This window comes from Watersipora subatra, chromosome 8 (genome assembly GCF_963576615.1).
Source record: "Watersipora subatra chromosome 8, tzWatSuba1.1, whole genome shotgun sequence".
NCBI lineage: Eukaryota > Metazoa > Bryozoa > Gymnolaemata > Cheilostomatida > Watersiporidae > Watersipora > Watersipora subatra.
The window spans coordinates 42,468,387-42,496,362 of record NC_088715.1 but is presented as its reverse complement, the minus strand read 5'-3'; the positions used below and the strand labels follow the sequence as shown (position 1 = coordinate 42,496,362).

General features: G+C 36.7%; 1 protein-coding gene across 1 annotated transcript in view; it reads left to right on the top strand.

The window, feature by feature from the left end:
- LOC137401572 (mothers against decapentaplegic homolog 9-like) overlaps positions 1-27,874 on the top strand; it is a 28,907-nt gene extending 1,033 nt beyond the window's left edge. Inside the window, exons 2-11 of the mRNA XM_068088001.1 lie at positions 12,501-12,658; positions 15,928-16,019; positions 17,594-17,768; positions 20,508-20,702; positions 21,384-21,598; positions 23,659-23,878; positions 24,406-24,537; positions 24,703-24,827; positions 26,070-26,252; positions 27,354-27,874. Of these exons, the coding sequence (XP_067944102.1) occupies positions 12,508-12,658; positions 15,928-16,019; positions 17,594-17,768; positions 20,508-20,702; positions 21,384-21,598; positions 23,659-23,878; positions 24,406-24,537; positions 24,703-24,827; positions 26,070-26,213 (1,449 nt within the window). The 5' untranslated portion in view covers positions 12,501-12,507 and the 3' untranslated portion in view covers positions 26,214-26,252; positions 27,354-27,874. The remainder of the gene's footprint in view (positions 1-12,500; positions 12,659-15,927; positions 16,020-17,593; positions 17,769-20,507; positions 20,703-21,383; positions 21,599-23,658; positions 23,879-24,405; positions 24,538-24,702; positions 24,828-26,069; positions 26,253-27,353) is intronic.
- The last annotated feature ends 102 nt before the right edge of the window (positions 27,875-27,976 follow it).

Sequence of the window (27,976 nt, the reverse complement as noted above, 5' to 3'; positions counted from 1 at the left end):
AGAATTAACCAAAAAAGCTTCTTGTTTATTTGCCAATCTTTCTACTGTCACATATCCAGTGCAATACTTGCTCAGCTGTTTATTGAAAAATGATGACAGGATTTTGCTAATAACTTCTTATTACTTAGTTGCGTAGGCATAACACCTTTCTTAGACAACATGACTCTTGTTTCATGTTTACCAGTTGCTATTTGGCGGCAAATGCATAATTCCTACCCATTCAAAATGTTCTGCAATATGTTAAGGTTTTAGTATATAACGATATAAAGCAGATTAGATGCCACATTGTCTTGCTTAGCAAGTAGAATAATGTAATTACCCGATATGGCATTTTTTCTACAATATTGACTTATTGTAGGCTGAAACGTAAATGTACAAAATGATAGGTTGCACCTGATTTAATTGCTAATGCAATGTAGATTACGATGCTTTACTCCACTGTAGACATTTGATAAATAGGTGAATGTGCTGGGAAAAAAATATTTCACTGCAAATCAACAAACAGCTAATTTTATTGACTATTCTGCTTAACCACTATTTGAAACTTTTGCATTTTGTGATGATCACAGTTGCATGAGTTAATGTAGAATATTTTGAGATTTATAATATCTCATAAGCAGGATACAAAGTGGTTTTTATTGGCTGTCCTTCATAGCAATGCAATCTCAGATGAATACTTCCGATCCGGTCAAATTTAATGAAATTAGTCACTCACATGCCCACAGACAAAGTACATAATTATGTTACCCACAGACCAAGTACATAATTATGTTACCATTGATGCGTTTCTCTCCATGTAGATTCTATCATGATCATGAATATTTTTTCAGCTGTTTGAGTGCTGTTCTTTTCAGTTTGCTTCTTAAATGCTGTAAGAAGTTCGTAAAAAAGAATCCAATTAATGTTTTTTTATTTCACATTAAACTATGTAGCATTTTTTTATTGGCATCAAATGTGCATGGGGAAAGTTTTGGGTGTCTGTTATTTCTGCGTAAGATTTGAGTTATGCGAAAGAAAAACCTCGTTGTTCTATATGACATTTGCGATGGTTATTTGTGGTTCACTGAGTGTGAAGGCGCTGCTGTGTTCATACTGAAATAGAGAAGTCACTTCATGATGAATTGATACATACTTTAGGTAATTACATATATAGCTTTAATGTAATTCTATTATATAAAACTACGCGAAAAGCTCAATTATTTGAGAAAAACGAGATAAAGTAGCAATCGATAAAAATATTTTTGCTACCACTTCGAACTTTAGTTAACCCTTTCACTGCTAACCATGTACGAATTTAGCTATCGGCCTAGTGCCGGCCATTTTACCAAAAATTGCCGATATTGCTTCATGATATGTATACAACATTTTTTCAATTTCAAACTATCTAGAACATTTTTCGTAACAAATTTTATTTTGCCAACATTTTAACTAACACTGCTATGCAAAAAATTCAATGTATCTATACTTTATGCGATGATAAAGCTATGTGAAGCGGTCGCGACGAAGCTAAGACGATCCTCCACAATGTTCCTTACTCTTACAAAGCTATTACTTTCACCACTATCAGAGTCACTGCTGCTACTTTAATTATTTGTATTACCACGGAAATCTAAATCTGAATTAGCTATAACGTCATCAACATAAGTAATTACCTGTTTTCTGACTCGCGCGCGGTACTTAATGAACTCACACAAAAATTGTTCGTTTTTAGGTTAGTAGCTCTCAGACAAAAGTTTAAAATTGCTTTATTATTTTAGGCTAATTTCATAAAGATATCTTCGGACAACGTTGTCAATATCTTGAAAGTCCTAAAGACCGTGGGTTATGTTATCAACGAATAATAAAATGAAGTTACTACGCAATTGCTGGGAAAGTCGCAACTATGCGTCTGTGACACTCGACCCTAGAAAACGCAGAAATGCGTCTTTGGCAGCGAAAGGGTTAAAGATCAGCTGTATAAGATGTAATCTTGGCAGTTCAGTAAAAGAAACTATATAGGTGAAGGTCAAGGTGGTGATGAAAATATTGAGCTAGTCTCACTTGCACAACATGAACTTTAGATAAACACAACTTATTTTTACTTTTTTAATTTATATTTATCTTAAATTATCATGTAAAGCCCATCCACCTTTCCTCATTGTTAGCTTTCTTTCCTTTGTATCACTTTGACTTTCCTTACTATGGTATTTTATTTAAGTCACTCGACTGCCCAAAAATGCATTCAAACGCTGAGAACTGTATTAATACAAATTTTGACTAAGTAAATTGCACATAGCGGAAATTGAAAAATGGATTGTTTCAATTTCTCAATACAGTTAAAATCGCTGTTTTTGTAATAGTTAAACAAATTAAACCATTAGCTCAAAAACAGCAATTAATAAATTTTGCAGGCATCAGGGCTATTTATATAATGACTTACCAATGGCACACGCAGCCATCTTACTATTGACAGTTGTGCAACAGAATTTTTTGCTAAGTATTTGGACTCAGCTCTCTACTGATATAAATTTCGATATTTTTTGAAATACTTATATCATAGTAATGCAGTCTTTTTCTGTCCACTCGGGCTATTGTAAAAAGAGTGTAAACAAGTCTTTGTAATATTCTGAGCTTACTAGTCCCTGTTTATAAATTTTACATGAATAATTAAATGTATTAATCATTATTATTGCAATAATATTTAATGTTATTTATATTGAGTGACGATTCATGTTTCACATGCTTTCGATGACATTCACATCAGGTCTAGCATGTCAGTGTTTGCTTTGTGTCTTTGGATTACCGGCGTCTTTGATTAATTCTGTTTGCAGTCAACAGGTGTTGGATGCACTGCAAGTTTATTGCAAACCATAAATTACTGTCACAATAATTATTTTTATGATCAGTAAAAATAGAACATTCTAATTTAATATTGTTTAGAATGCATAATGTAATTGGCTAATTAAAAACCGATTTTTACATTATTTGAATTGAAATGATATATACAGCATCATGAAGAGAGTATTGAAAGGCTTGTTTGGACTGCTTAGCTAACGAATCTTGACAGGTATCTTTATGTCAAACAACCATGGGCCTGCAAGTGCAGCTTCACTAATAGCTCCCAAGAAATGATGCAATTTCAACATAGTAGGAGTGTTTATCAGTAAATAGTTGAAATGTCAGCAGTTTGATTGCGGTGGAAAAAGGGCACTCAGTTCTAACCAATGAGAGGCATATGGTATAAAAACTTTTCAAACAACTGCCGACAACTTGCTATGGCAATCGTAAATACATTCCTAACAAATATCTTCTTGTTCTACTATCCATCCCTATTAAACATCAACTTTCTTAGTCAATCACCCTTTAATTGGATAAGTTCAAATGATAGCAATATATCATCTCACTTATTTTGTTAGTATATGTCTTAGGGATATCGAGCGATATACCAACTGGGCTTTTGCTATTGAATTTGATTCGTTTGATTGAACGTATGCTTTTAAACTTCACGAATCTAACGAACACATAGTGTATTTTGGGCAGTGTCTCCAGCAAAACCCCCTTTTCTGTTATCGCGCAGCCAAATATTGACACCTTTCAAAATTTACCTTATGTGAGTGGTGATTACTTTGGCGCTTGCAACACTACCATGATTGTAGCACGGCTTTGGAGACAACTTCCGCAGTGAAACCTTCAATTCTCTGGTAGCAAATCCAGATTACTGGTTGAAATGAGGATTCATGTTAATCTCAATGTAGCTGTATATAATTCCTGTATTATCCTTATTCTACTGTCCAACCTTGTACAGGAATTTGGACTAGTAATAGAGTTCGAAAATAAGCCTGTAATCAGTGGTGTTGTTCAGTCGCTCATAAATTTAGTTCTTTAATGGTGGTTTCAACCAGAACGTCAGCTCTCTTTATCCCGGTTACAACCAGTCGTTGATTAAGAACCAAATGCATCTGAGACTAAGCTGCCACATCTTGCACCACGGACAATAATTCGATCGAAGAAACAGATTGAGGAGAACACGTTGTGCAGGATCTCTGCTATTAGCTTAACACTTTCACAATTTATGCCAAATTAATATTCTGCTGGGGCTCCACTGTAGTGATTTATCATGCGAAAAAAACTAGAGAGCTATACAAATTGAAATGTTATATAATTGTTACAGCAAATTGTTTAGTCTCCAAATTTCATAGCTTTAACGTGTGTTGCTATATGTAGGCTATGGTTTATAGCAAGGTGAAATTTTCCAGTTTCTTCCAGATGAATGCTACAGGCTATGACCAATTTGTTATTCTGGTAATATCTGCTGAGTTGAATCAGGTTTGATTACTCAACTTGGTTTGATAGTACCAGCGGAAGACTGCTCCTTGGTTGATGAGCCTAGATTATTTTGACCTGACCTATCAACCAGTATTTTAGCTTGGTGTTTGATCATACCTCATACCCCTAATAGGGTTTTAATTAAAAATTCTGTAACGCACCCAAGTATATCCTCAATCAGTGATATATTAAAGTTGATTACCAACTCCAGCTGTTTTTAGTGCTCTCTGATGTCTTGTTTGACTGACTCTTCTAGCTGATGTTACCCGAAGATCTTAGTCAAAGCTGAAAGAGGAATTCAAAGCTCTTTGTTGGTCAATATTTGTTGTGATTTAGCAATCGGAGACTAAAGTGAGCCAAAATAAATAGTGAGATGTTTGTTTTCTCCTTCATCATTATGTAACTGATATAAAGCAACGAATATTAGGTCCGCTTCAACTTATACTGTTGAATCTTGGGAGAGAAGATTTCATATACCTTTAGTTCCTTTTTGGTACACTTGAAAATTCATCATGCCAGTGACTAAATTACTACTAGACAATTTCTATAAGACATACTCCACTGCAGACCTCATGAAATTATACCAGGATCTTGAGGTGTTTCCTTTTGTGACAGTTCAAAACATTCAAGCACTCAATTCAAATCATATATTTGATGAAGTTTTCATAGTTTTCATCTTATATACTTTGTAGTCACAGTTCAAAGCAAGTTACTGTTTTTTGAAGAAGTCTGAGCGCATACTCTGATAGTATCAGAACTTTCCAAATGTTTATATATTTTTAGACTTATCAGCTTTTGCAAAAATGAAAAATTCGGTAAGTTTACTGGGGCCGGTCAGTTTTTGTGACTGTTGTTTTTGTTGAAATACTAAACAAATATAAACATAATAAATATATAAAGATATATTAACAAATTTTATTTATTTGCATAGAATGAATGATGATTCTTAGTCATCAAATAATCTTCTTTAGCAACGGTTCTATTCATTTAATTTATCTCATCCTTTGTTTTTAACCTACAACCTACCTTGAAAATGTTGCAAATGTAATCAAAGCTAGGTTATCACCAGTGAAAAATCGTTTTTTGACATTAATTTTAGAAAAGTTTTAACGAGTCATAGGTTCTTCAGATACAGTATTCGCGTGTTATAGCTTTCTATGAATGTAAATGAGGTTAATTTATTCTTGACAATTATGTAAAGGTACTACATCATGGTTTTCTGCGTTTATCACCTGTAACATATGAGTGATTTACTCCAACTTGTTTCTCCTTGCTGACTAGCGTTGTGAAGAGTTGTAGGCATTTGTAAGCTGTCTTTTATGTCTTTGGCATATTTGAATAGGCCTTTTCATTCGGCGTAATGCTTCTGTTAACCAACTTCTCAGAGGCAATGAAAATCTCCATAGGTGAAGCTGAATAACACAATGCCTTGGATATCTTTGTTTACTCAATCGTTTTGTTGCCTGTTTTGAAAGCGATAAGTGAATCACTTTGACTGCCTGCAGGCCTGAGATTATTTACACGGTGACAAATCGGAGGTCAGTAACGATTTATAGCCACTGATCTTTGATAAATGTTGAGTAGCGTATGGTCAGTTTTCCATGTCCATCGCATTGTATTTTGTTACGCCGTTTTGATATGTCTGTGTTCTTTCAAGTCAAACGAGCAAACATTTTATTGGCTCCTAGTATCTGAGTGTGCCATAAATAAGCTGTTGTAGATGGAGTAGAATCAACGGCTAATCCTAGTTGCTTCTAGAAGTTTGATAAAAACGAACAATTAGTGGCCAAATCCGATCAGTTTTAACATCAGATGTCTGTCTTCTCACTATAAGAAAAAAAACAATTTTATGCAATCTAGTACTTATATTATAATCAATTGCCATGCTGCATCCTATAATCCACAAGTATTATTATTAGTTATTGTTATTGTTTAGTGGGTAAATGATCCTATACCTCTTTGAATCATTAACATATATTTAACTCATGTTTTACCACCCTTCGTACTTGGCTTGGTTTACCAGTTTTTTCAGCTAATAAGTAGAGCTTCAAGATTTCCAAGAGCCACCAGACGATTTAATATTGCAAATAGTTGGATCGCGATATTATTTTGTTAAGTCTTCTAAATTTTTCTTGATATTTTTTGTATATTTTAACTTGAAAAGAAACTGTTGTGATAAACTGTTTGTGATAATTAGGAACATTTGTTTCATGAATGCCCGTACGCCTTGAAAGCCATGGAGTGAGCTTGTGATAAGACTAGAAGGCCCGTATGTTTTAGTTTCTGTATCGCTCACTCTGAAAACCCTCAGGTATGAAATAAATCGCCATTATACGATTGCTGTATATCATTTATACGATCGGCGATATCTCTTTAAACTCTGTCGATTTTCAAATCATTTACCTCAATAATCACTATCAACCAATTAAATCACCATATCGTGAAGCTCTACTAACAGGTCAAGCAAGCACCGAATTATTCATTAATGTTTCTTTTTTGTTTTTTTATTTATTACTGGCAAATCCAAACCTTTTTTATAAGAGCTACTCTGTATAAAAATGATAAGTCATAGCATTTTCATTTCAAACCATATTTACAGGTACAATTGATCGATAGTTGACGGCTTCTATAACACATTCACTGACTTGGTGATATTTAAATCCAAAGTACAGCACTCAAATTCATTTTGTGTGTTTTAACCATTTTCAGTTTTTAAAAATATACTTCCATGTAGAAAAAATTGCAATAAGGAAATTGCTGTTGATTTCATAATTTCAAATATATCACCTCCATGCGAGTTTAGTTCCCCGGGGCAATCTCAGAAAGATGTTGATGCACTATTCAGGACGTGTTTGATCAGCCCTTACACATTCACCAACTGCAGGAGGACCGATATATATAATTTTAAGTTTGGTTAGGATTATTGACGTTAATCAAGTCGAGCATCAATCCAGCAGCGGGTTGGATTATAATTATAAAAACAGTTTTTCATGTTATTTTTTCTACAGTTGTATCAAGGTCTTTTGGATTCCCTACACTTACACGTCTGGGATATTCATGAAAATATATTTATCATTAACAGGATTTCGTTCTAAACAATATGCTTAGTCATAAACTTGTGCGTATTCTGTATAATTACATTCAACGGTCTGCTACCTTCCCTGTATCTCTTCTGGTGATTAGATGATAACTCATGGACGAATTATTAAAATCTTTTTGCACTCATGGAGTGTGTCTGCTATAACCCTGTTATCATAGCCTTAAAACGTTAAATTATTTACAAAGATCTCATGCCAAGATTCATAGTGTGGCATATGGCTCTTGGCAGTGACATATGCTTAGTTTCTGCCAAGAGGCCTCCCCAATGTGCTTATCACCCACCATCTGACCCGATAATTGCAAAAGCTGCTGTGTTCTTTGAAAATTGTGAGTAGTGTGCACTGGAATCCGAACATAGCCTATATAGAATTCTCCTTCTGTGTAGGAAATGTAAAATCACCTTAAAATACTCTATACACTAACTGATGTTGCGCGTCTCTTTTCTCGCTTCTGGTATGTTGGTTGTTGCAGTTTATTTGTACATTTTTGCTTACTCTCGTAGCAATCAATACACTTAGTGCATTTTGTTAAGTTGCCAGAATCAGTAATCCTCTGTGTAACAAATGAAAATAATATACAATAATTGACAATGCCTTCAAGTGTATCACATGTAAGAGTACCATTAAAAAATTGCTAGTTCGAGTTAAACATTGTAAAAAAAAACATGAATATGCACTATTGACTTTTGAACACACTCATTGTCAGAGACATTGCTAGAAGTCGGAGCCCAAAAACACCGACATTTAGAGAATGTGTCTTGGTAGTGTAGACTAAGATTGCTAATCCTGAAGGTGATTTCTACAAGCAGTCGCAGCAATAGCTAGTTTTAATTATCGGCCCTCTATTTACACTAGCAGTTCGCCAGTTGACCTTCTCTCATGAAAGGCTTGGCCATAGCTAAACCTGTATTAATAGATGTGCAGGCTATAATATTTATTATAATGGAGATGGCTGAGGAGCCGTGGTGTCTCTGTGTAGCTTCGCAGTGATCTTGTTAATCATTGGGTGCAGCTCCGCGAGGGATTGTAACATACTAGCTTCGGTTTCCTTGATCTGAGTCTGTTTGTTCGAATCCTTTGTTTGATTTCCTTTTGCTCCTTTGAGCGTTAGGACACTTAAAACAGTAGACATTACCTCCTTGTTCATGTCCCTTTAGCTCATCTCCCTTCATTCTTAGATGTAGTTCGATGCTGATGGATAGCTCAGGTGATTTTTTGTGTTAGCACTCTCTCTGCCCCTCTTCATAGTGCCCCTCTTGTGCGGTAGTCAAATTGATATCAGACTGCAATTAATTCTTAGCAAGTTTTATCACTCATCAATCAGTCAGTTTCTTGTATGACCAGGGTCAAACAACTTGTCAGATTGTGTGTCACTCACGTCAGCTAACGCTGAAACTTCGCAATGACCTCTTGTAGCAGGTGCTGAGTCTTTGTATCTCCTCATTCAGATAAACTTTTCTCCACTGATCAGTTAATTTATCTGTTATTTTTTATGTCTAACTGTAATATTAGCCTCTGTTGATGTCTGTTTGGACATGCGGATATACATGAATAATTTAGCTGTTTAATTTTGTTTGTCGTGCTATGGTTAAATCTTTGGTTGTGTAATATAACACTCTTGCGATGTACAGACTATGTCTCTATGAGTCCTTTTCAAGCAATATAAATAGGGTCCGCGGTTAGATCACTTACATCTCTGTGGTTTACCGCCTCATAATCATCTCGTTTCATTCAACTCTCGCAATACACTCTGAAATGCCCTTTCTAGTTGTGGGTTTTTGGCTTTTCAACTATATTGGATTCCATAATGGAGTCTTTAACTATCCATGTTTAACCTCTAACTAATGGGTTATTTCCAGACATGATGTCTCCATTATTATCTTTGAGTCTTCGTCTACAACTATTCAACATTTGATTAAGATAATCTCAATTTATGCTAGTGTGTTCTATCACATCAGAAAGACTGTAGGCTGCCCTAGCCTGCCATATCATCTAGATGAAGACTGGGCTGTTCTAGTGTTATGTATGGACACAGCTGTGAGCTGCCCTAGAGTACTCCTCCATAAGAGTAAGTCTGTGGGCTGCCATTCTGTATCATGTGGTTGAATGCGATGGGCTACTATAGTATACTGAATCTTCTAAGGAATGGGGGCTCTGGGCTGTTCAGAGGCGAATACTAGACCTTTGCCTTGTTTGTCGCTTAGGCCGTAGATGATCGCCTAGGCCGTAGATGATCGCTTGAGTGGTGTAATATAGCTAGTTCTTACATTGTCAAACATGTCATTGGGTTGCTCGTTGATTGATATTGGTGGGAATTTTTCATGTTTCGCTCGTTAATGTTGCTAGTTTTTGCAATTTTATTGTTTTGTCAGGTGATCTGCCTAGAAAGTGGGTGCAAACATTCCAAAAGACTACATCACTTTCTCTTTTTTTAGTAAAACATGGGTACTAGGTACCATTACAAAGTTTAGCTTCTATTTATTGCCTCGGATTTCTTATAATTGAAAAAATCTTAAGCATGATTAAAATTCAAATACAAATTCTTTGATATCTTTTGAATCATCAATTCTCTTTGATCCGCCCAGTAATGATGCTTGTTGCTTGGCTATGCGTCTGCAATTTCTGAGGAGAGACTTAGTCAGAGCTTAGTTGACGATCAGCGGCACCTAACCAAGGTGCCAGTCTTTTTATCTCTGTCATTCATGATGTGACAATTTGACTCGTTTACCTTGCTTCTTGTGAGTTATGTTAGCGTGAGTTGGTGTCAACTCTCCTGAAACTGCCAACAGCAAATGTAACATGGCTTTCTAAAAACATTGCTTGGCTTTTTGCCGATAGCCAGCGGAGAGCATAAATATTTTGTGTGTATAAAAGAACTGATGATATGACATGCATACACAGGTTACAAGTCCAAACAAATCAAAAAATATCAAGCTGTCTTAACAAGTTGCCATTATCAGCTCGTTATGTATGTCAGCTCAATATCATAAATGCTGAAAACTTTGCGATCAAAGCTAAAGGAATACATATGCTACCTATCTGTCTCTTTTTGACTGACTCTACCATGAAGAGCTCTACTAGTTGGCTTATCTTGTGCAGTTAATTAACTTGCAACCAGCTTTTCATGTGACTGTCACTTCAGTCTACGACGAATCTCATCAACTAACAGCCTGCTGATGTTGCAATCATCATTAACATATGTAGCTATCCGCTATCTTTTCTTCTGCATGTGGTCATGTGATTACGTAAATTTAGTGATAAACTGCTAAGATCTTCAACCAAAATGACATTGATGATATTGCCGATGCCAAATCAAAGAACCTTTGTGTCTAAAGTGTTTTGTAGTTCTACTCCATTAATGTTTACCTGCGCTGGTATGAAACCATTTAATTTTTGCTCCCAAAGTAGTTTCATTAACCTGTGGATTCAGTACGCATGTTGGTAGGAGATATTCATTATTAGATGGCGTAATGCAATATGGCCAGTATACACGGCAGAAAGATTGAGCTGCTTTGGGCAATAGTCCAAAATCAAATGATTCATACAGAATATATCTGCCACTTGGTGATTAACAATGCCTCTTGTGTACAAATACAAGTTGAATTATAAAGCAATTGGAATGGAACTGGCCCTTAAAGCATTGATAAAAGAGCTGTTTAAACGAGCCACTAAATGTTGACTTTTAGGTTACAAAAAACAGTCAGTCTAACACCTTGTTACATAGTCACGCTCCCACTAAGAATGCCATTTGTCACAAGGCATGGTGAGTTAGTAGAATGTATGCCAATGAACAGAGCCCTGGCTACCAATTAGGGAAATCTCACAAGGCCTCTAATAAAATTTTAAGTGAGAACACTAGTGATTATAGTTGTGTGTGTAATGTTGCTGGTGGATACGCATTATTATAATTTCGTTATGATTTTTCTATCATAATAATGATAGAATTATTTTAATCTAATTTTCATTATTTTTTCAATCGACTACAAATTTGGTCTTATGAACATGATCATAAATGAAAATGAAACTTCCTTGTTGACAGAGGCGTCTTATTAACTAAGGAGCAATGGGGCTACTTAATTTCTCTGATTACTTCTCTGATAACTCGGTTCACACCAGAAACATTTTCTTTCACGTGGCATGTTCGAGGTTTCGGGCCCATTCATGCCATGCAATTTAATCTCTTTGGACATACAAATTATATATTGCTTTTACCATCATGCAGAATTTTCCTATCTGTACAATTGCATGTGCTTTTACTGTCTCCACTGTGTTCATCTTTGATGTCTGTTCCTTCCTATTTGTCTCGTGTCTAATGAGGAAACTTCGTCGAACTAACTGGGTGGCAATGACATGTTTTTGTATAAGCCTGATTATGTACACCAAAGAAAACATTGGTGGCAATGTATCGCCGATGTGTAGTGTCGAAATAAACCTGTTGGTCTACGCCATTGGAGACGAAACTAGTATGATTGAAATGATTGATTCCGATGAATATGATTTTTTTTATTAATTCCCAGCATTAACTGTTTTCATTTAAGATTAGCTTTCAAACGCCAAAAACATGGTTCACAAAGATAACTATTTTAATATGAGCAATAATATTTCAACTTTTAACAGATAAATGAAGACCTCTGGTATAAATTGGAACTGTTCATAAAACACTACAGATAACCCTTTAGGTAATTACATGTCAAAAAAATTTTTCTATTGTCTGATTTATGTCACGAACCACAACTATTTTTGTACCATGTTTGCATCGTTAATGCATTACAGTTATTTCTTAAGCAAAAATCCAGCATTGCAAATAGCTGCAAAAACCTAATTGCTATCACAAATTATGGATCATTATTAAATAATAAATTTGCTAATCACGCTTTAATAATAACAGTAATAGAAAATACATCAAATTTCTTGTCCTTCACTCAACTAATGCCAATTCTCATTGATCAATGTATTTTTGACGTAATGCGTAATGCGTTGTTTAACAAGCTGATGCATCGGTCCAGGGAAAATATCTATAATAGGCATTTCATCAGTCTGTGTCAGGAGGTCTTTAAGCTTCAAGATATTCTACAAATATTTCTGCAACACTTGTAGTCAAAAAATGAGTACAGGGCTGTCGAGTCTAAACTCTCTCTTCTCTTTCACTTCTCCCGCTGTCAAGAGGTTACTTGGCTGGAAGCAAGGAGATGAGGAGGAGAAATGGGCTGAGAAAGCGGTAGATTCTCTTGTTAAGAAACTTAAGAAGGAAAGAGGTCAGTTCATTTCCTTCGCTTGTCATTTATTACTCGCTGTTGTTGACAAATGCTCTCAACTATTAATATGGATTGTTTTTTGTTGGCGAATGGCTGAACCCTGGCGATAGTGCTCAATAGCGTTTGGTTATTGGGCTGCTTCAAGTGTGCAGGATTATTTAGCCGCTGTCCCTGACCAAATTTTGTCATTTTCTATAAGATCTATGTCATGGAATTTGTTATCTAACCCTTTGCCGGGAACGACATTTAACTCACCTACATTGCGCACCCTCCCAAAGGCAGAGCTATGTTAATGTCACCAGTGTCAGCTTTTTGAAAAGTGTTCTTTATTTACGTCGAAGCATCGTACTGAACCGAACAAGAGACAATTTTATGTAAAATGCAAGACTGATAGATTGATTACTTATTTCGATAGCATTACTTTTAAAGTTAAAAAAAACGAAAAACCATTGAGATAGAAAACACACGTTGACACTCTGTAACAATGGCGTCGTATGCTGCTCCTTAAGGGCGTTCTAATCGTTCATCTAAATGTTTTAAAGGTTTCATATTAGGCTGTAAATACCTTTATGGACCAATCAGAAAACAATGGGTCAGATGTAGACCTTAGTCACTTCGAGTCGGACTAGTTCTAATTATTCTTATCAAACTTCTCCAGTACACCAGTCACTAAATTCACGACAACAATGAAGCAGTTGATGGATATTGATGTAATCTAATCATAATTAGTATCATTTGTGTGGAGAATTTCCTGCTGATCACCTTTTATTACTGGTTCATGAATATTAAACAAACCATTTTCGCGTAAGGACCAAAATAGTTAAAGGTTGACTTGCAACAAAATTCACATTACAGTTATTTGGTATCAAAAGATTCACCATGTCTTACTCTGTTGTGTTGTAAGTGCCAACTATGTGGAAATGTGATTACAGCTCTTAAAAGTTCAAAAATGAAAAGCCTCCGTAGATTGGAATCTCTTTATTTCGATGACGTAGCCACGAAATTTGGTTATCGTCTTGTCACGTATGTTCTCACGGGAATTGAAAGGCCAATACAAAGCTCAATATAAAACTTATCGTAGTACTAGTTTATGACAAACACTTCGGGTTTTACCGAAGACCCCGTGTCAAATATAGATGCTCGCTACTTTACAGTTTTGTTTCGGCGTTATTCAATCGTCAAGTCGTAATCTGATCATGTGACCCAATACTTCACAAATAATTTCTGCAGCACTTTTCGATTATCACAAGTGACCAACAGGCTCATCATGTTTATCAGACAATGATATGTACTCCTCCAAGCTAAGGTTGAAAAGTTTAACGATTTTTTACGGTAAGTTATAAGATATCAGTGCCAAAAGTGACAGCATTACAATGACGATAAAACAGACGCGTAAGAACAATAGACACAGTTTTATTGAATGCGTGAAGTATATTTGTGAAAATATTTCGACGAATAAGGTTGCAAGAAAGTGTAAACAGAAACCATCTCTCACAACTACATCACATTTGAGCCGTTTTGGAAAGGGAATCCAAACTACGGCGGTCTCGTGTGGCTGCAATTTTCTGTTCGTTTTTGAGCTTTTAAGAGCTTTTAATCACCTTTCCACATATTTTGCACCTACAATACAACAGAGTAAGACATGGTGAATCTTTTCATATCAAATAACGGTAATGTGAATTTTGTTGCAAGTCAACCTTTAATGACAAACATTGCTAATTTTTTGGAAAAATATTCGCCCATAGGGAGAAAACTCTGAAGATAAATTTGCTCCTGAAGGTTTAATTCATGAGGCTCCTATGTTTGACCTCCTCTAATCAAATCCATGCCTTCCTACTCTTGTTTTTAGAAACAACAATTGTGGCAATCATGCTTATCTTGCCTACTTCAGGAATTGTATTTTGCGATAATACAAGTAATAGTATAATACAGTAATAGTAGTTTTATTTTGCTCTTATATTTTTGTAGTTCTATTGTAACAATTTATTGTTGAAAATACCATTTAGGATGCAAACAGATTTTCTTCCATGTTTGTTGCTTTCCGGTGCTATGGCTATGCTTTGGCAGAATTGGGTCAATCTTTCAGTGCCGAATTGTTTCCATCGGTAATTTTCATTCAACAGGAACGGTTGCAATAATGTTGGTGCACTGTTGGTACATAGTCTTGTTTTGGTGAAATAATGTATCGAGCATTTGTCGATCCCATTTATGTCATGATCAGTAGCTCTTCGCTAAGGCTTGTACGATTACTCTACGAGCAGCTGCTTAGGAACTCCTCTGTCAATCGAGTTTCGTTTCCTCAGTTTGCTGTAAAGGCATGGGTGGAATGCTGCGCGCTTTCTATATAAAAATGATTAACCTAATTCAAGGATGATATGGCTATCAGTTTTCATATAGAGCCTAAGTTACTAGCTTGCAGAATGTGATATTCCATTATGTCATTGTCGACTATATACAGTATACTTGTCTTTGAACTCGAGTATTGCTATATCATCTCTGTTCCTTCACTTGAGTATTTATATTATTCGAGGATGAGAGAGATTTCATGTCGATCATATACAACTACTAATTCTTAAAGTATAGCCCTAAGTTGGCCTCTCTTCCCTCAATTTGTCAATAGTTGAAATTTTATGCTAGCGATGATGGGTGTTACTAACTAACAGAAGATCTTGTGCACTAAGGCTGGACGCATGCCAGACAGGAGTTGTTTGCTAACCTAGTTCTAGAGCGATTCCTGGCATTCTTAAGTTCCTAGATCAAAGAATGCAGACGTATAATCCATAATGTTACTTTAAGATAATATCTTAACAATTATAGCCGGACATTCCGTTGAATTACCGTTCCAGTAAACGTAAAAAAAGTGAAAGGGTTTTTGTAAATGTTTCTCGAGATTTTACGAGGTGCTAGAGGTTTTCATGCTTCAGCAAACTAGAAGGCTGATTGTTCTGGAATGCCCGACAGCTGCCAATTTTCTGGGACAAAATAACTTTAGATTAACGATTGTTTTTTTAAGAATTTCTGAGCGTTTCGATAAGGTTTTTTCTTTGCGATGTTTCAACTATTTTAGTGGCTGTATGTAGGTATGAAAGACTTGTAAAGTTGTTAAAGGAAAGAACAAGGCATTCGTATCTGTCAATTACTGAGTTTTTTCACCTTGACACATTATGGTGTGCTTTTAAACTGATATTTTCTGATATGAATGTCTGAAGAGAATATACTGTTGTTTGCGTTACATCATATCCATAACTATCGACTTGTTATTACTGCAGGCGCTTTGGAAGACCTCGAGAAGGCTCTTAGTAGACCAGGTGAGCCGAGCAAGTGCGTATGCATACCTCGCTCTCTCGACGGTAGACTCCAGGTCAGTGAATTCCTTCCACTTTTCTTATTGGAGCTTCCTGTTTTGGAGCATCCATTATTGTCATTTTACAAATTCACTTAAGCCTGGTTCTCATATACATTGCAAAGCACCGGCGACAGCACTGCAGGCTATTAGCGATGGACAGCATCGCAGGCTAATTAGCTCTGAAATGGGAACCTAAGCGCCGTGTACCGCCGGTAGTTGCCGGCGGCATCGCAATAGTTTAGCGCTGTTCAAATTTCGCAAAAGGCTGCAGGCAAAAACCTTCCCGAAGTGCACTGTACAGGTGAAGGTCACCATTATAGAAATGACATGGCGAGCGAACATTTTATTTGATTCCGCGATTATGTTTAGCGATGCAGCTTTATATGTGAACAGATGCCGCCTAGCGTCGCAAGCGTTTTACTGCGCAAGTTACCGCCGGAGTCTCGCAATCGATATGGGAACCAGGCTGTTGTCTCATCTCTCACTAATATTGCACAGAACTAAACCTCTCAGTAAACAGATAGCCGGAGTAGTGATCAAGCTAAAATAACAATTCAGTTTTTTTCTAATGGACACACTTCTCAGGTTAGCTTAACGTTTATTTTGCATTTTTATGAATTATCTGGTGGATTTTGTATCATGTTATTATTTAAGGAGGTTGTAAGCAAGATTTTAGTTATTTTCCTTTCTGGTCAAACTAGAACACTTACTATATCAGCTTTCAAATTCTTAGTACGTAACTTGTGGTGGAAAGGTGATGAGCGGCGATTGTCGTGCCATTTTTTAAGTAAGGTAATTTTAGTTTTTAGATTTTATGTTTACATTTATAGCTGCTTTCATAGTTTGAGAGAACAGTTTGCAAATGAGGTCTCACATTTGATTTGTTGATAGTAACTGATTTATGGCATTTCCAAAACACTAGGTCGATGAGTTCAGTGCCTTGTCTGCCTGGCTGTACCTTGTCGCTGTTTTGACATTTGTGTGCATCAGAGTAGTTAGAAGGATACCAACAAGTCATGGTTGAAACAAATGTGTTGGAGGTTGTGGAACCACGGTCAGGCTTTAGCTGAGCACGATTACAGCTATTATTGTTGGAGATTGTGGAACCACGGCCAGGCTTTAGCTGAGCACGATTACAGCTATTAACTATGAAAAACAATGTTTCTATTATTGTAAATTTACTGCTATTGAGTTTGTCATGCTCAATAATCCGATACTGTTATCAGGTATTTGTTGCTCGTTACAACCTTGGCTTTGACTAATCCATAGACTAAAACTCAACTTATTTTAGCTGTAGTCATTCACCTCCTCAGCAATGTATCACTGCTTTCACAAGGCTCCACTTCTTAGGCTAATCTTACATTGCCAAACAGCTATAAATATATTTTTTTGCCAGTTTTATCCAGTATTATTTTGCACCAGGATATTATTAAATTGTGGTTTTACAATGGCATCATAAATATGAACATAGTTTTGTGATCCTCTTCCCATAATGGCATCCAGTTTAGTCTATGTACTGCACGAGTGTACAACTCCGTCCAAGACAAGGATTACATAATTTTCTAATTTGCCCTTTCGGATGTTCGCAGGTCTCACACAGAAAAGGATTGCCACACGTCATCTACTGCAGGGTATGGAGGTGGCCTGACCTTCAGTCCCACCACGAACTTAAGCCTCTGGAGTGTTGCAAGTTCTCCTTCAACAACAAAGAGAACAAGAATGTCTGCATTAATCCGTATCATTACAAGAGGGTAGAGAGTCCAGGTTGGTTTATGTGTAGGAGTCGTGTTTTCCTTGCTTAATGTAATGCTTATGTTAGGATAGGAATATAATTGAGAAGTACACTGTTCCTAGCTGACGCCTGCTAAAGACTCTCAGGCGAATCGATCACTCTGCTTAAACAATCCTTGATAAATATGAAATACCGGATTGTTAGGCCTGCACAACAATATACACGCTTAAAGATGTGTTCACATCAAATTCTAGTAGAATTTTATCAGAAAGTATAGATATTTTTCTATCATTAAAGGTTTTGTTTGTTGTTTTAGGTGATTTGACTGCCAAGATGCTTCAATATTAAAATCGACAGCACATGTTTGTTTAGCATTTTAATCACGATCAAGTTTGGTCAATTTAAAGTTGGTACATCCTGGCTGTCAGATCACCTATAACGACAGACGAAGCCTCAAATGGTAGAAAAATATCCATATACAGTCGGCGCTTCTACAACGTATATAATCCGTTCCAGGAACGTTTACGTTATAAGAACAGTAAAGTACATGTAAACCGTCCAATCCATACCAAGATCTTTCCAAACCCATCCCTTTGGCCATGCAAAAAGGAAAAATTTGACTTAACTTTTTCAATTTGTAGGCTGTACCGTAATTGCAGTATTATTAATTTGCATCGACAACTTTTCTCCTTTTTATTATCAATCTCACTGGTTTTATGGACCATGATAGCGGTAAACTTACAAGTAGGTGGGGACTGCACATTTTGGTTGTTCATTTACAACGATTTGCTTATTTTTATTATAGCAAAGTCTATTCTGCAAAGTAAAACTAATAACAAATATTTTGTCTGTCTACAGTAAGGCAAACAACAAAATCTTTTCACTATAAAAAGCGGTTCTACCTGTTTGTCGTCTTTCTGTATTCAGAGGTCAATGTTAGAATAAAAGATAACTTTTGAAGATACTCCAACTCGTGACATTCAGATTGGTAGACCAAGACTGTAGCACCTGCACCAATCGATGTATTTTTGAACAATTGCGCAGTCATCCTACTCTCCTTTTTCCCGACACGTTTAACGATCTATTACGATAAACTAGAATGTCGTGAAAATAATATATAATGCTATACTCACGGCGTTATTTCTCCCGCAAGTGCGGTGAGATAATCTAACATTCAAATCGAATTTGCAAACTCGCCCAACTTGGCGCTTAACGTTGTATGGAATATTTTACGTTGTAGGAATCAAAAACTTCACATAATTTTCTTACGTTATCTGGATTTTACGTTACAGGAGCGTTTACTGTATTGTAATAAAAATCTAGAATTTGATGTGATCACATCTCTAAGCATGTATATTGGTTTATAGGCCTAATAATCGCGTATTTCACATTTATCAAATATCTATTAAGCGGCGGGACTTGCCGAGTCCAGCGTAGATACAGCCTTATGACTACCAAACAATATGTTACGGAGCTGCTCATTTATTTGACAGTTCTGATAAACCATCAAATGTTAAAAATAAATGTAAAAAGGCAAATGAGGTGTTCATAGTAATTGAATAAACTAAAATAAAAGCATTTGAATTAATTTATTTAGCATTTTTGTCTCAGTGTGCCGTTCACTCACGCCACCTTATTTTGGACTTTTAATTTCGTCTTGACTGTCTTCTACCCTAAAATCTTTTCCTTCGTTGAACCAGTCGATGTCACCACCAAAATTAATTTTTAGTAGAGTAAGTATTTTTATGAAGAGCCACTTTGAGGAGCCATAAAAGCAGATGAACTGTTATAAATGGGGCAGCTTGCACGTGGTTGCTAAACACAAATAATAGCTTTATAGTAGTACAGACTATATCTTGTTTACTCACGCTGAATATCGCTATATTACAAACTTATAAATAAAAAAAGGATTTTAAAAAGGGCCCCTCCAATCCCAACATTGTCGGAATTTGTCTGGAGGTCAAGGTCGGACAACCTAACATTGTCGGGTTTATCTTGAAAAACTTAAAAAGGCTTTTAGTGAATGTTTATGTTGTTCATGGTAGAAATATTGCAACACTTTAAGTATATTTGTGGTTCCACAGTCAAGTATTGAAAATGATAAGCTGTTCGTCGAACCAGCATGGATGTTATGGCCTTCACATGACCTTCACTCCCTCAGTGACTCATCAGTTAGTATGTTTGTCAACCACTTAGTCAACACATCTCAACCTGGCAGACATAGAAACTTGACCTTTATACCTTACTGCAATCACGCTGCCTCCATTGTGCTCATACTGCTGTCTGTTACCAAATTAGCAGTTATCACCAAAGGGAGCCACGCTTAACTTATAGCTAAGCTATGCGAATGACCGAATGCAAATATTCTTATCATAAATGTTGTCATTGCTAGTTCGTTTGCCTAAGCGTTTATCTACTCGAATGAAATAGCATCATTATAGTTTGTCTGATCACCATAAATTAGTGCTTTTTTCTAATAATCTGAATGTTAAAAATGTCGCATTACTCAATGAGCTGCTATCCGCAGCATTATTTTTGTTTTTGTGAACAAATCCACTCATGGTTTGTTCTAAAGAATTGTCATGCTATGGCGTCCATGAGAGATTCCATGTAATAATTGTCGGAATTTGTCTGGAGGTCAAGGTCGGACAACCTAACATTGTCGGGTTTATCTTGAAAAACTTAAAAATGGTGATTCTCTACGACTTCGCAACTCTTCATTTTTTATTCTTTATTTTTCACCGTTCTGTGAAATGCTGTTCTTGTTGTAGTGCTGCCACCAGTGCTGGTGCCACGGTATAGCGAGTACCCGACTACTAACCCTTCGTTGCTGCCGTACCAGCAGGTCCAGGAACCACCTATGCCCCACAATGTCAGCTACCCACACGGCTTTCCTCAAAGCCCCAGCATCATCGGCAGTCCGGCGCCGGCGAGTCCCAACAGCCAGTACTCTGGCAACCTACCCAGTATGTCCTGTTCTATACAGCCACTCCGTATCAAACATATTTTTGAAACTTGAGCTACATATTTGAGTTGTCTTCTCATGTTGCCTGTTTAATCAGTTGTATTAAAGAATCATGAATTTAGCTTGTGGTCTTTACTTGTGTATACTGATTTAGCGCATTGCTGTCAGTGAGTTTTTGTTCCACACTGCCATGGCTATTCTCAAGGCAAATAGCTCATTTCTTAAACATTCTTCAAGGGAGCAACATGCATTTAATACGGCTGCCAAAGGACCTACTATGTAACACCCTTGTATATTTATGATCACTAGTTCAACATGATTGGCTTCACAGAGGTGCAAATAATGAAGTGATTATATTTAAAACTACTTTGTTTTTTTTTGAACAAATTTTGTGCAACTCAATCCCGTTTTAAAATCTCAACATATTTTTGGTGCTCAATGGACTTGATAAAGAAAAATACATTAGTCACTCCTATAACGTAAGTGGAACGGATTACATTGTAGTGACGTCTGCTCTATAGATATTTTATTTGAAACTTTTGCTTTTAACGGGAGTAAAAATTCCGATAGTGTAGAACTATCTATTATCTTAACCAGTTTTTGAGGCACAAGTTGGTATTTTTAGAGCAGAACAAGTACAGGCTCGAATTGTAAGTCTATCGTGGTTCTATTATTTTGTCAGCTGACCCTCCACCCCCCGGATATCAGGTACTGGATGATAGATCTACTCTCGGGTCTCCGGCTACACTCGGGTCTCCCGCTCTCGGGGCACCCTCACCGCCTGCCCCAAGTTCAAACAATGGTGAGGATATGGAGCACCAGAATAACAGCACCACAAGTCCTCCAACTTTGAACAATATACCGAACAGTATGCAGCACAGTCCTCCAGGGGCAGGGGTAAGTCTAGCTTGTTCGTGGTCGACACTGTTGAATGTTGCGGAGTGAAGTGAAGATGAGATAGAACTTGGGCGGAATTCATTGGTTACAAGGGTTTGTTTTAGGGTATCATTGTTCGACAAATGCGTTCTCACCATCATTTTCAATAAAATTATGGTAAATCCTTGTGTATAAGCCCCACCTGAGATCCTAACATTTTGTTGAAAAGCTTTAGGTGCATAGTATTCTCAATGACTTGGGTTAAAAATGTGCTGATTTGTTGCTCGTTTACTGTGGTTTGCTGAAAGCATAATACTTTCTGTGCAAAGGTGTGAACACTCATTTGTTAACTGCCAACAAACATGTGAGAGTGACGACATACAGACACGGTAAACTTGGCGAACGACTGCATAGCTATGTTAAATATATGCGTTAAATGAATGGAAAAATGGCGAGCATGGCCTATACAAGTTCTATGCCTGTAACTCAAAAACAGCCTTCAAAGTTTGAGTGGAGACTGTACATGGTGGCGGCTTATACACTAGGATTTGCGGTACAAATTCGCAGTAATTCTCTTAATTTTTCCTATTCTCAGTCGCAAAAACATGTTTTAATGCCTCATCACTCCTAATGGCTTTAAGGAAATACTAAACCTCCCTCGTGAGTAATAACATAATTAACCAATGAAACATGCCGATGCAAAAGCGTTCAGAACAGTCTTCAACATGCTAGTCTGTCTGTCTGTCTAGTCCGATGCCGGTATAGTAATTGGCTGTAAATATTGGGACCCCATAAATCCCAAATGTTTACCCGTGTAGCCATCACTGAAGGCAGAGGGAGAGGTTGTGCAATTACTATGAGCTGTCTGGTTGAGTGGTTACACATTCAGTTGGAGGTTTGTCAGCGGGGCCGTGATTGTACCACGATGACTGTTTCAGTTTTAGCCATTTACCAGGTAAACTGTTTTTCCTTCCTCTCAGATGTTGTATCCCTTCTCTACCTCTCTCTATGACCAATGAGGATGTCCCTGACTCGTCTGACACGTATATCTATAGCCAGGGTAACATCCATGCTCTCAACATTTGTTGTTACGCTGTTACGTTGTTATACTCATTTTGCCTGGTTTGCTTTGACAGCCAGTGTTCTGTCTGGGCAACTTACTCTATAGATGATGTATAAGGTGAAATATGTAAGCTTCTACTATATTATATTTGAATTCAGTTTTTAGTTTGATCATATTTTGAATGGTGCTTATTATGCGCATTGAGTAAATGGTCACATTGCTTACAACTTTATTTTAATACAAATTAATTAATGGTTTTATTAATTAAATTGTAAAATGAATTAATGGTTTTCAAGTTTTTTTTTCTGTTTTTGCTTAAACATTTTGTTGAGTAAATGACAAACATGGATTGTTATTGTCGGTGTCATACTGCTGACCGTCCGGTGTGGGGTGTAATTAATTGTTGTACAGTTTTTCATCCTCATGACTTTTGGGAGTCTTTTTCCTTGGATGGTTTAATGATTAATCAGAAAAACTGCTTGAGAGACCTATCTACCTATAGGTGTTTCGTTATCAAACACAATGTCCTTCTGTAGACATTGCTAGAGTTCACATTTAGCCTACTCTTCACTGCTGCCTCTCATTAATATAATCCTTCAAACCAGGAATGCTTATCACTACTCAACTTTTTAAAATTCAACAAATCTTTATATTATGGCCGCAAAAATGTAAAAATCTTCCTCTTGAAGCTGTACTGAGAACTAAGAAAACACATTTTCAAAATTTATGCCATTTAAATTATATATAATTTATATCATAGGTGTGTGTAAAATAAATGCGCCTAAAAATAAAAAAGACAACAAATTGATATTCTTTTTTGGCTTGAGTAAAAAGATGATAAGTTTTTGGATCTTTTAAATTTGATTGTGTCTCAGCTCCCTTTGTATCACCATCTGTAACGCCTAAAAAGTTCAGCTCGGCTGGTGGCATTAGTTAATATGTCCTAAAGCTCAATACATGAAGTGATGCTAGTTTGATCAGTGGTTGTGTGGCCAACTGAGGACTCTTCTGTTAACAGGATGTGCGTCCGGTGAGTTACCAGGAGCCGGCCTACTGGTGTTCTATCGTCTATTATGAGCTGAACAACAGGGTTGGTGAGCTCTATCAAGCCCGTAACAACTCAGTTACGATAGACGGATTCACAGACCCTTCGAACAACAGCAGGTTTTGTCTCGGACTTCTCAGCAATGTTAACAGAAACTCAACCATTGAGAATACGAGGAGACACATTGGCCGAGGTAGTGTCAGATCTTGTTCGATGTCCTACCTAACTACCTACCTACTTCTCCAGTATCGAGTTATTAAATGATCTCTTTCTCTCATATCTTTCTTCTCACCTGGTCATTCTGGTCATTTTCCTTTTAAGGACGAGCCAGTTGTCACTGCGATTGTCAAACCTTCATTGGATAATAGTACACTTTGTTGTTCTAAATTGTAACTTTAATTGAATGTTATTTAATGATATTAAAATTATTTAAATTTAACTTAGTATTATTTAATTATATTAAAATTATAAATGAACTGAGAGACAATCTAGATCAGCTATATCTCCAACTAAGGGTTTTTCGATTCCTCCATAAATAAAATTTAGTAATAATATTATTCGGTGTTCTAAGTATGTCTTGCAAGTAATATTTTATATCACAGCTTTGTAAGGGGTCATCAAGGAAATACACAATTAGGGTATGCGCTTCAACAGCCATCATGATTATGATCAGTTTGATGCTGAGGCTATGCTACATGATGTTACTATTGGTTAACCCAGGGGCACAGCTTTACTATGTGGGTGGAGAAGTATACGCCGAGTGCCTCAGCGATACTAGTATATTCATACAGAGCCGCAACTGCAACTTTCATCATAACTTTCACCCAACTACAGTCTGCAAGATACCACAAGGTGAACATAAGCTGTATGTCTTGAAAATTGCTAGCAACTATAATTAGCTATGATAATCTCTGACAGGAGCTGATAACTCTTCATTAAATTTGTATTTGCGTGTAAGAGGTTGAAATGTAATATGTCCGTTTATGTTGTTACAACAGTACAATGTACTTATCGCAGGTTGCAGCCTCAAGATATTCAATTATCAGGAGTTTGCTGCTCTTCTTACGCGCTCTGTGAATCATGGATTCGATGCTGTCTATGAACTCACCAAGATGTGCACAATAAGGATGAGCTTTGTCAAGGTCAGGATTGATTCAGTCCAATTGCTAACATTTGTTTTCTTTCAACCATTCATTGTTGAGCATCAAGGAGGTTATAGAGCAGAAGGCAAATATGATAGGTTAATGCTTCATGCTCAAATGCTTATGGTTGTACAGACGGTTCCCTACTTACGAACATTCGAGTTACGAACAACGATACATACGAACAGGTCTGCGCGTAGGCACTACTCAGAAGCACCACCTAGCATCCACCTTTCTCTGCCCAGTTCGTTGCAGTGCATAGGTTCGTGAACGTATCTCCAGTGCGCAAAGAACTTTTTTATTTTTACTGTACGTATTGCAAAGGAATTTGCCGGCCTTTACTTGGCACGATCTAGACTAATAAATAAAGAGAAGAGAGTGCATGTAGTTTCATTCAGCTTTTAATTAGCAAAGGAAATTTCACTAGCCGAGGAGCGTACGGCTATCTGCTCTGCTCAACTAAATGAGCGAACTCCTTTATATACAATAATATCAACCGTTCCGGCTAACGACAAACGATAAGAACACCGGCTAACAAGGTGAATAAATAGGACTGCTAGCGCGTTGGCATGACAACAATATAAGTGACGATAAGTGATAGTGTTATGACGGTATATCAGATATAACAGTAGCATAACGAGTGAAACAACGATATAATAAACGGACAACACATACAGAAAATAAGACAACGATAAATGATAGCATAACGATTAAAACAACAATATAATAAAAAGGACAAGACATACAATAAATAAGAAATGCAGTGTCATGGCCTGGCGTCCACCAAAGTATTATCTCCATTTTATTAAATATTTTTTTCAGTACAAACCAATACAGGTTACTTATACATGCCTTAAACATACTTATATAAACCTTCAATATACTTATATAGGCCTTAAACATAAATTATAATACAAAATATAGCACCGAAGCAACTTAGGAACAAATTCACCTTACGAACAATCGTTCGGAACATAACTCGTTCGTAGGTTGGGAACCGTCTGTACCTCTTTAAGGTACACATGCTTTATGATAACCTGCGTGTTTTCTATCTAATGGCAATTTGTCTCTGCGTTGCTGTAATCTATATTATAGCTTTTTTTGTCAGTTTAAACTGTTTTTATACTACAACAACGACTGCTGTTTCCTTTCATCTGCTAATGAGAAACTAGCCATGTTACTTGTGACTGCTTTCTAAAATGATAAGGGAATGAACTGATAGTCTACAGCGCTATATTGTAGGGTTGGGGCGCGGAATACCACAGACAGGATGTGACAAGTACCCCCTGTTGGATAGAGATACATCTGAATGGGCCTCTGCAATGGCTCGACAAGGTTCTCAGTGAAATGGGCTCCCCTAGCATCGCTATTACCAGTGTATCCTGATCTGATTCGGAGCCTGTTTCCTCTCACTCTTATATATTTGTAAGTGTTCGTGGCAGTCCTAATTGTTTTTAATGATATCTGACTCACATGCCCTCTTGGCAGCATAGAGCAGTGATTAAAAAACAAGTTGCTGTCGCTGTAACAAAGTAATGAATGATTTCAACTTTCATTTATGTAGCAAATAAGGTTGAAAGATTTATGGCAAGATTCCTGATTCGCTAGCTATTCTGCTACATTGTTTCATTTAAGTTAAGATAAGGTTGATAGGGACTTGATAAGGTTGTTTCACGCAGCGTTGTTCTACTACTTGTTCCTAAACCTTGCGCTACAACATAAACTCTTATCTGATGCAGTTTTATTATTTTATTTGACGACTCTCTCGGATATTTGACGCTCGATCAATTTTACCAGTATTCAAGTCACTTTTAAATTTTCTAGAATAACCAAAACTATTTTTTATCTCCAGAATTTAGCTAGTTGGAATACCACCTGTTAAAATACTGTTATACTTTTTATATACTGTTATAAAAAGTTGAATGAAAAACCATCTCAGCAAGAGCTATTAATCTGTAAGGAGTTGTTCTCTCTTGGAAGTAGTTAGCTGTGAGACAACTCCTGCTTCTCAATTTTATCTTATTGCTCCATGGTCAACTTTTATATACATGTAGAAACATTAGGTCAGACTTATCCAAATGAGACATCACGCTGTTCACCTTTCATTCAACTGCTGTAGTGAGCATAGCTTGTAAATAACAGTAACGACAGCACATTCTAACATTGGTTATTGATTTGATTATTGATTTGCTAGCGTCAACATGGTGAATTCATTTAATTCATGGTGAATTTGTTTGTCACCTCTGTTGCACGCCGAGTAATAATTGTAGTGCGCTAATTTTATTCTCTGTTTTTATTAAAAAGATTTTTACACAAACTGGTTGGGTAGATAATGGGAGCAGCGATTACCAACGATATTTCACTATTCCACTAATCCAACGGTAAAAGGTTTGAATATCTTCCCAAATTGAGTACCGTTGAAATTTGATAGTGGGTACACTAGCTGTAGGCTACCTGTTTACTGCGTTGCATTGCTGATTAGGTTAGTGAAGGTTAAATCAGTTTTGCTTTCTGTTCTCTTTGTAGTCTGAGACAGGGTTCTCTTAGTGACACTGTGAGCATATTCTATTCGGTATAGCACGGATCTCATTCAATGCAACTATCACACGCACCTATCCTCTTCTAGCCCCCGCACTACGCACCACATCATCACCTTTTCACAGTTTTAGACAGATCGCCTGTTACAAGTGTCTCTAGTCCGCCGTAAGACACTGGCGCGTTTGCTATCAATACCTTCATAAGTTGTTTACCAAGATGTTCTATATCACTACGCGTTATGTGGCTAAGGAGCTCCATCCTCTCCAAGAGATTGTTCGTAAATTTTAGTTCTTTTTGACTCCGCTGTGCCTTTGGTTATAAACCATGTGCTGTGTTTTATGTACCGTTGTTTGTAACATTATTAGCCCACCACACATGTAGGCGGAACCATATGTCATGTTATTTGTTAATAAGACCCCATATTTTATACATTTCATATAATTATTTAGTACATTTAACATGGTAATATATTTACTGTGAAACAAAATTAATAAACTTAATAGTGGCTACTTGTATGTTCTCATCTTTGTATTGCTGCCAGTCAGCGTGGTTCACTGGTTCAGCTGGTTGGTGGCACATCATTTGAAACGAGTTATATGTGTGAGTATTGA